The 10,475-nt window shown below is 32.7% G+C and overlaps 3 protein-coding genes across 3 annotated transcripts; 1 reads left to right on the top strand and 2 right to left on the bottom strand.

Annotated features, from left to right (window-relative positions):
- Positions 1 to 34: 34 nt before the first annotated feature.
- On the bottom strand, positions 35 to 1,747 carry LOC119674263. The gene has a single exon (XM_038085395.1). It carries the CDS (start codon positions 1,745 to 1,747, stop codon positions 35 to 37), a length of 1,713 nt encoding a protein of 570 aa, XP_037941323.1.
- Positions 1,748 to 5,388: 3,641 nt separating this feature from the next.
- LOC119674262 lies at positions 5,389 to 7,095 on the top strand. Its single transcript, XM_038085394.1, has one exon. The coding sequence runs from the start codon at positions 5,389 to 5,391 to the stop codon at positions 7,093 to 7,095; it is 1,707 nt and encodes a 568-aa protein (XP_037941322.1).
- An 814-nt stretch (positions 7,096 to 7,909) lies between these two features.
- LOC119674261 lies at positions 7,910 to 9,622 on the bottom strand. Its single transcript, XM_038085393.1, has one exon. It carries the CDS (start codon positions 9,620 to 9,622, stop codon positions 7,910 to 7,912), a length of 1,713 nt encoding a protein of 570 aa, XP_037941321.1.
- Positions 9,623 to 10,475: the final 853 nt, after the last annotated feature.

Below are 10,475 nucleotides of genomic sequence, written 5' to 3'. Positions count from 1 at the left end.
GATATCATTTTCTCATTTTCACTAAGCACTGAAACTAATAGAGTACATTGCATTGGTGGTAAAGAACCTCCAATATAAACGTAATTAAAGCAACTAAATATCCAATTCCCAATAAAATAGCTGGCATTTCGAAATAATCTATGCCGAGTGGTTTAACTTCATAGTATTCCGTTTTGAAAAAACTAATATTCCCATAGCGTATAGCTGTATTCTTCGCATCTCTTCTAAATCGTTCATTAAAACCCAATTCAAAAGCGCGTTGCACATATCTATTAAAAGTTTGTTCGAAAATCCAGCCGTTTATAAAACCAAATCCACCCCAAACAAACATTATCGGTTTTGGTAAAAAATTCATACGTTTTCTCAGTAAATATATTTGCTGATGTTTATGAATCTCACAGACATCCATATAACAGAAATAGGCATGCTTGATATTCATAGAATTACGATTACGTGTAAATTCGTTATAATCTACAAGTGTCAAGCGTTCTCTGAGTATAGATGACAGACCATATTTTTTAAAAGCATACAAGTCCATATCAGATGCCATAAAATCTATATTCCGCTCTTTCAGGTCAGCATATTCCTTAATATCGGGCTCATACACATTAGCATTCAAAATACTGGAAAGCAGTGCCAAATAAAATGTAGTTATAATTCCTCCACTGATCAGTAAAATAAAGAATACAAATCGTTTAACTCTTCTGGGAAATTTTTCCATAGGAATATCACGCCCTAAGAAGCTACTCACTGCGATTAACATATAACTGCCAACCTGCCAAATACCATATTGTAGCCTGTCAATGAGCGAGAACATTACAGTGATATAAAGTACACTACCAATCAACAGTAACCACACATTTCGTGAAAAGGGTGCCAAAAACAATTTAAAACGGTCCAACTCTTGTCCAGCTGGCACCATCAAATATCCCATATATAACATTAAGGAATGTGTGGTCTTCACCCGGTCATTTTGGGTTATTGCGATTGCTAAAATGTCAGTATTCTTTGTCTCTAGAGCGATGATACAATTGTTATAACTTCGTAAGGACAAAAGTAAAGTAGCATTAAAGTGTTCTATGAACAATTTTATAGAATCCACATCAGTACCGCTTAGTAGTAGTTCTCCATTTTCCTTGTAGGTAATATAGGCACGATATGGGTGATGGCTAGCACACACACGTATGCCATAACCTTTAAAATTCTGCCAATTATTGTGTTCCTTCAAATAATTAACTAGTGTGTTACTTTTCACAGACAGTGTTGGAAAAGGCTGCAGTGTTAGGAGACCAGTATGGTTAATGTGAGTTAGCAGCACATTGTAGAAACCATTACTCCAACACCATTCAAATAGTTCGTGATATTTCATTTGTCGATTTGGGCTTTCCTCCGCAGATGTAACGAACAAGATGTCAGTGTATCTCCAATGCTGTAGCGTAGATTGCAAGACTTCTCCTAATGATTCAGATAGTGAGTCGTTTTCTAAAAATACAATTGACAGCACACATGATCCAAACTTGTGGTGCCATTCGGTAGTGATGTTCTTGGTAATCAACAGTTTTGGGTACACTGTTTCTGTCAATATATCCGTGTGAATGAAATCTTCCTGATAATTGTAAAGAATGTTTGTTTGTGCCTGGATGCCAACACTTAGTTCGTTTATTAATGCACTTAAATTTTGATATCTCAATCCAACTGTAAAACAAACTACAGTAACTAAGTTTAATAGAAGCAAATTGATTTTCATGTTGACTGACCAAACTGTTGTTGAGTAATGGATTCAAATGAGCAATCGAAATCCATTGTATGATAGAAATATGATACTTATGTATCCATTATTAAGCGATAAAACTATAATCAGTGTTTAAGTGCAAAAACTATCTTTCATCTAAGATATTTTCACACGCAACCATTATAGTAGTGTTACAAAGCAAATAACTTTGGAAGACAACAATGAAATTCAACAAATATTTTAATGACATTGCATTGAAGAGCATTAGAGCATATATATAATACAATTTTTTAATTTAATATTAAACCCTGTTCGCGGGAAGCAAGTTAAGTATTATTGTGCTTCATTACAAAAAAAAGTATTACTTTTTAGTAGGTCTTGTAATATGAAAGTGTGGTTAATAAGGCACTACTATCCAAAGATCTAATGTAGTACCACCTACTAGTACGAAATAATAGTATAATAACTTATACAATTGCGTGGCTCCCAAGAATGTTGACAGGACTTAGCATTGCAAATAATTTTGGGTTTTCTTGTATACAAGTGTCTGGCGAGTGTCTAGTATGTGGTCAGTTGACTTAGAAATCTAATGTCCAGAAACTACACATTGAATTTGATATAATAGTCATGTTGTTCGGATGTCAATTGAACCAACAACGGACAGACAATACTCTAATCAATAGTTTTAATCTATTCTTTAATAAGCCAATCCAAAATTTAAAGCTTTGGCTATTATAGTTACCTTATAACAATTTGGTTTGTTTTGATCTTTAAGTCATAGAAAAAGTTTCTTCTTTTGCATTTCTGGGTAACTTAACAATTCCTGCCAAACTCCTGTGCTTTCGCCGCAATATGGTTAAGGTCCGACTATTGCTAAGAAGTTTATGACACTTTGTTCATATTCCGTGATTCCTATATAAAAATTGTTAGAGAGTGAATTTTTTGTTTCTTTCCTAACTGATTTCAATTTTTTTAGACAGAATACATAGTATATTTAACGAAATTAACCGCCGTTAAAGTTAGGAAACGCTCCGGTATAATGCGGAGCGTATAATTGAAAGTTAAAAAAATTTCATCAGTTCCAAGCTATACGTTTAGATACCATTTCCACCTTGAGAGGGAGCGAGGTTTATCTAACACCCCTGCTGTTGCTTAAATCAGAATACCCACTTGTTGCTTAAATCATAGAACTCCAATTCGAAAGAAAGTAAATGAACACAGTCATTCTATCCGGGTAAATTTGGGTTGTAACTACAATAACTACGATACTCTCATTAAGTGGCCAACCTCTAATGATAAGGTCACTTAAAACTGTGGGTTCTGATTCCCGTTGTATCAGACTTAAGCCACTGATCGAGTGCCACGAGTTCTAGCTCCTCTCCTGAATTTCTTTAGACCATTCCATAACGGCCTGCATCGTTCCGTTTTCGCTGCATAGATTAAATTGCGTACATCTTTCGGTGTGTCAGTGGTGTGTGCTTCTACGTGAAAAATACTTGGTTATTTTTTCATGGGTTTTTTATGTTTGATGCTTGACCCAAACACAACGAAGTTAATGCCACTTTCGTTCTTAGATGTATTAAAATTACATCCAATTTTATTTTCTTTAAGAGAATAATCCTCATTGATCATATAAATGTGTTCCCGTCTAACAGTCTAGCAGTCTAACAAAAAGTTATCAGACTTCTTCCCTAAGTTTAATGTTCTCCTATAAGGCAACTTCCTACTCATTACCCCGGTTATATCTAATCACGTTATTCTTTGCATTTCTGTAAAGTCTATTTATGTTTTTTGAGTACTGTTCTTCGAACTCACATAACAGAGCAATCATTTGTGATTAGTTGATTCATCTTTGTATATATTCAACAAAGACCGTGGGATTTATAGATCTACATTTTGCCCGCTTTAATCATGGTTATAGTCTGGTGAAACAAAAAGTTCTAACAGGGTACACTATATTGCATGTAGATGATATATTCCCAAAAATAACAGTCAGTAGTTTCAAACCAAAAATATTATGTATTAACTAAAAATATAACTATTTTGCAGTCCATACACATTACAGAACCTCTTCACAATATACAGTTGTCATAATTTGTATGAAAACTTGAATGCCTTCATAATATATAAAATTAAACAAATTAAAATAATGAGAGGTAACTCTCCACATTTACTTAATTAAAAGTAATTAACATAATTATTTTAAAAACACCGGAGAATTATTTTTAAATAATATATTATAAATACGTTTTCGAAGGAAAATGTTATTAAACGTACGACAAAGTATTAAATTATCATTTCCCATCTTAATTAATATTATACTTCTCCCATATTATTATTCTCCAATATTATACTATTCCACCTTAATTAATATTATAATTACATACCCATAATTGGCCTAACCAACTCAGTGTACAGAATATTTTGCAATGTCCTCATATAATCAATTAAATCTAATAAGCGCCGTTCTGCACAGTAATAGATTCTCAAATTTAGAATTGCGTTTTTAAAGAAACTCACGCACAAACATTTAAATGCTTAACCCTAGCACAACTCAACCTTCTTGTCCAAAATAGTTGGAGAATGGTTAATATATAACTTATTAACTATTACAGCCATTATAATTCACACGATACTAATAATAATCTACTGAAATGTAATAATTTGGGGAAATTATATCTTATAGAAAATTATATCTCATTTGAAGTAGTCTGGCCAATAAGTAAAATTGATGATAAAGATGACCTTCCAATAATAACAATTGAATGAATAAATGAAATAAAGAGAGTCTCGCTACTCTTTTTAATAATTTTACAGAAATCCTGGTACTTGCAGTCTCAAAAATAATTATTTACGAATAATTAAATATAAGAATTATTTCCAAGACCACTGATGAAGGGTATTTGGCAATACTCGAAACAGCTGTATGGTCAGCCAAAGTTCAATTAATTAAAATAATTTAAAAAATTAATTTTTGTTGTTGTTTCACTTCTGTTCGAAAACCTCTTTATAGAAATCATATATACAATTTTATATGGAGTTCATGGAAGTAAATTATTTTTATAATTAATTTCAATTTGGGAAAGCCTATTTGATTAACAAAAAATATTACCATAAATGCACATATGCTCAATATATATGGATCTATTATCATCACAGAAACTAAGAAAAATACTAGCAGCGATTCAAAAATCAGTCTGAAAGATCAACATTGAGGTAAGAAAGATAATTTCATTCGGTTAAAATACGTTTACACTATCGTAATTAACGTAACCAAACTTAAACTAAAGGTTTAATTTAACATACAAAATCCTTAAAAAAAATTTGAAACCGTACTGAGAATTTAAAGACTAAAATCGTTCTTGTAGTAAATATGAAAGGTGATTGGTTTGTACATAGAAACAAATTCTTACATTATATTTATATATAAAATTGAATAATATTTGTTTATACAATAGAACGTAATAGGGTTAAGGAAACCATAGGTAGTGATAGTGTTCCGCTATTAATATCTATTACAATCTCAATGGGTTATAATGTAATTGAAAGCTGTTGTTAAATTGTTCCACACGTAACTAAACTGTTTCTGCTTTTAACATAAAAGCAGAGCTAACGACCCATAAGCGGCAGAAATAAACTCAAAGTCCACGAAGGACATGCCGCGTTTAACTGTATTCGCATTCATTGCATACTATGGGATACTTAACATTAATCCACAGCCGACCAGCAAATTTATTGATGTTCTAAGTGTCGCCATTCATGCCGAAACGAATATTATCTACACGAACCTGGACCTTACCAATGCGCAGGAGGAAATTATCGGAAACACAAGTTCACCTAAAATTATTATTACAAATGAAACTACTTTGGTATGGAGTAAAGTTCTTCACTCCAAAATACTTACGATTGTTCTTTTAGACAATAACGCACTTAGTTCCGAAGTAAAATCTACACTGAAACTCACACTTAATCGTTTCTATCACACGGATTTGCTCTTCATTACAACTGCTGTTCTAGATTTCTCAGATAACCTATGGAACGATTTATTCGTTTGGTGTTGGAAAACAGGTTTCTTCAATGTACTTTTAACTGACGTCGACAACTCCATACTTCTAAGGCTAATTCCAATTCCTATGTTCAGATATAAAAAATCTACATTGGAAGAATATTTGGAACAACGAAATAATTGGTTAGATTTGCAAAAATATCCTATTCAAGCAGTTGTCGGTAATCGCAGTCCACGTGTTCATGTGCATATCGATAATAATGGAAAAATATCCTTAAGTGGTCTGATTGCGGATTATGTGAAATTATTTGCAAAGCATTACAATGCCACACTCCAAGTGAAATACAATCTCAATTATACACTTTTTCAATGCTTTAATTATCTGAATACTGGAAAAGCTGAAATTTGTATCGATATTTTTACACAAATAAATAATCAAATCATAAGTAAGCCATATCACACAGAACATGGACACATAATGGTACCGTATGCGCGTCCAGTTATGAAATACAAAATGTTTCTGTTACCCTTCACTTTCACCGTTTGGTTGATGCTTTTGATAAGTATTCTGTACATGACATGTATGATGTCTCTTATTTATAGAGCGCAATCCAAGCAATGGAACTTCAGTAGTTTTCTGTTAATCACCATTAGCAGCTTTCTTTCTTTGGACTTTAGTCTGAAGTTGTTACACGGAAAGTCTATTATCGTAATCTTCTTCATATTACTGATTACTGGTGGAATTATGTCAATTTATTATTTGGCGTACCTCTTCAGCTTATTGAATACACCTGTCTTCGATCGTCAAATTGAAACAATTGAAGATATGAAGGCAATAAATCTATCGATTTGGAATGATGATCAAAGCTGCGTCATTTTCGATCAATTCAATACATCTGATACAGTGAAAGAAATATTAATCTATGTGAATGGATCTGAGTTTCTTTCACATCGTAATCGTTTAGATCCACGGCATAGTTATATTTGCTTCACTGATACTTGTGAGATTTTACTGTATCAACAAAAATTTCTTTTACGTCCCAAAGTGAAGTTACTCGATAAACCTATTGTCACGATATGGACCGGTCTTCCAATTGCAAATAATTGGCCACTGGAACATATGTTTAATATTTTCTTATTACGTATGTTTGAACTTGGATTCTATAAACATTTTCTTACGGAAACAAAGGAAACTGCTATACGTTATGGTGGATTAAAGTTCTTCGAAACCGAATACTATTCTGTGGAACCAATGGGTATTGAATATTTTCAAATGCCTGCTATTCTTCTTGTAATTGGATACGTTTCAGCTATAATAAGTTTCTTACTAGAGAAATTTTGTTACTTTTTCAATTGAAATTATTTCATAAAATTTGGTGTTACACATTATTTTTCTCATTTTTTTTCACAATCGAATTTAAATCAATCATAAGCCTAATTCGTCTTTCTGCAAAATTATTTACCACGTGAGGTCTGGAACACCTGCTGTATACAAGTGACATGCCAACTTCGGAAAACATTTTAACTGCAACATTTGCTGACGATACAGTAATACTAAGTGCTCACAAAAACCCTAATAGCACAACGCATGCTTCAAAATCATGTTCACTAACTCGAGTTATGGTTATCAGGATGGCGTATCAAAGTCAATGAACAAAAATGTACCCACGTAACGTTTGACTTGACCATGAGAAAATAAATTGTGTTGCATCATGTCAATGATAGACAATATACATTTTGATAGGTCGGAACAATTTGACGAAACTTAATTGGAAAGTTTTGATGCAGCCATCTTATAACCCGAACCTTCCACAATCCGACAATCAATTTTTTTGGTATCAGCACGACCCTGTTAATGGTAAAAAATTGATCGACCACAGTGCCACTGAAAATCAATTTAGTCAAGTTTTACGCCGATAAATTACAGAACTTCTACACTAACAGAATTATTAAAATTTATTTACAATAAAGTATATGATTGTTTAAATATGTACAAAAAATTCGAGGTTAATTTTTATATATCCTACGTACGTACAAAATTAAAATACAATTGAAAAATTGTCCTAACACGATATTATTTAAATAAGATGAATACATTTGTTCTTTTGAAACACAAATTTTTCATCCGTAAACTAGACAATATCATTTCCTCAATTTCACTAATCCGCTAATTAACGTCGTTCACTGAAGTTGTGGTAAAGAAACTCCAATATAAACGTAATTAAAGCAACTAAATATCCAATTCCCAATAAAATAGCTGGCATTTCGAAATAATCTATGCCGAGTGGTTTAACTTCATAGTATTCCGTTTTGAAGAAACTAATAATCCCATAACGTATAGCTGTATTCTTCGCATCTCTTCTAAATCGTTCATTAAAACCCAATTCAAAAGCGCGTTGCACATATCTATTAAAAGTTTGTTCGAAAATCCAGCCGTTCATGATACCAAATCCACCCCAAACAGACACTATGGGTTTTGGTAGAAAATTCATACGTTTTCTCAGTAAGAATATTTGCTGATGCTTAAGAATTTCACAGACATCCATATAACAGAAGTAGGCATGCTTGATATTCATAGAGTTACGATTACGAGTAAATTCATTATGATCTACAAGTGTCAAGCGTTCTCTGAGTGTGGATGACAGACCATATATTTTAAATGCCCAGAAGTCCACATCAGTTATCATAAAATCTATATTCCGTTCTTTCAGGTCTGTATATTCCTTAATATCGCGCTCATACACATTAGCATTCAAAATACTGGAAAGCAGTGCCAAATAAAATGTAGTTATAATTCCTCCACTGATCAGTAAAATAAAGAATACAAATCGTTTAACTCTTCTGGGAAATTTTTCCATAGGAATATCACGTGCTAAGAAGCTACTCACTGCGATTAACATATAACTGCCAACCTGCCAAATACCATATTGTAGCCTGTCAATGAGCGAGAACATTACAGTGATATAAAGTACACTACTAATTAAAAGTAACCACACATTTCGTGAAAAGGGTGCCAAAAACAATTTAAAACGGTCCAATTCTTGTCCAGCTGGCACCATCAAATATCCCATATATAACATTAAGGAATGTGTGGTTTTCACTCGTTCATTTTGGGTCATTAAGGTTGCCGAAATGTCAGCATTCTTTGTCTCTAGAGCGATTATACAATTGTTATAACTTCGTAAGGACAAAAGTAATGTAGCATTAAAGTGTTCTATGAACAATTTTATTGAATCGACATCAATACCGCTTAGTACTAGTTCTCCGTTTTCCTTGTAGGCAATATAGGCACGAGCTGGATGATGGCTAGCACACACACGTATGCCATAACCTTTAAAATTCTGCCAATTATTGTGTTCCTTCAAATAATTAACTAGTGTGTTACTTTTCACAGACAGTGTTGGAAAAGGCTGCAGTGTCAAGAGACCAGTGTGGTTAATGTGAGTTAGCAGCACATTGTAGAAACCATTACTCCAACACCATTCAAATAGTTCGTGATATTTCATTTGCCGATTTGGACTTGCCTCCACAGATGTAACGAACAAGATGTCAGTGTATCTCCAATGCTGTAGCGTGGATAGCAAGACTTCTCCTAATGATTCAGATAGTGTGTCGTCTCCTAAAAATACAATTGAGAGCACACATGATCCAAACTTATGGTGCCATTCGGTAGTGATGTTCTTGGTAATCAACAGTTTTGGGTAAACTGTTTCTGTCAATATATCCGTGTGAATGAAATCTTCCTGATAATTGTAAAGAATGTTTGTTTCTGCCTGGATGCCAACACTTAGTTCGTTTATTAATGCACTTAAATTTTGATATTTTAATCCAACTGTAAAACAAACTACAGTAACTAAGTTTAATAGAAGCAAATAGATTTTCATGTTGACTGACCAAATTGTTGCTGAGTAATGGACTCAAACGACCTGTCAAAATCCATTGTATTATAGAAATATGATACTTATGTACCCATTATTAAGCGATAAAACTATAATCACTGTTTAAGTGCACAAACTACCTTTCATCTATAATTGTTTTACACGCAACCATTTTAGAAGTGTTCCAAAGTAAAAAACAATATTTTAATAACACTACATTGAAGAGAAATTGAGTAAATTTATAACACAATTTTTTAGTTTAAAATTAGATTTAGTACGAGGGGACTGAGTTAGGTATTGATATACTCCATTAGCAATAAAATTGTGTTTTCTTCTTTACCTTTCTTACAGGTACCTTAGCTATAATATGATTCATAGATCCATTAGGGTGCCATCCAATTTTGTTGTCCTTAAAAGTATTATGCTCATCTACATTTCTCTTTTTTGTTAGTAGTTTCACTGAAAAACGCCGCACGAGTTGTAGATCTTGCAAAATGATTCCTAGGAAAACTTCCACTCCAGTAAACAAATTTCAGATAGGATTCCTTAGTTTAATATATCTTTGCCAACCGCAACTTTTCTTTAATTTCTACTAATCCTTACTGTTAGAGCTAACGCTATTTTCTGCACCAACATGTATAGCAGACAAAATACTTCTAGGGCTGATGTTTCTTTTCTTAGCCTTTAAAGCACTATTTTTCTTGCGAATAATATTTTCCCGAAAAGAACAGTAAGTATCATCAAAACAAAGATATTATATATTAACTAAAAATATAACTATTTTCTGCGAGTACAAATAGGGAAACAATAACATTTAGATGTTTTATTTTAATAAGAAGCCATTAACTCTAGAGGTGAA

This window comes from Teleopsis dalmanni, chromosome 2 (genome assembly GCF_002237135.1).
Source record: "Teleopsis dalmanni isolate 2A chromosome 2, ASM223713v2, whole genome shotgun sequence".
NCBI lineage: Eukaryota > Metazoa > Arthropoda > Insecta > Diptera > Diopsidae > Teleopsis > Teleopsis dalmanni.
The sequence above is the reverse complement of the archived record's forward strand: the minus strand, read 5'-3'. Positions and strand labels throughout refer to the sequence as shown.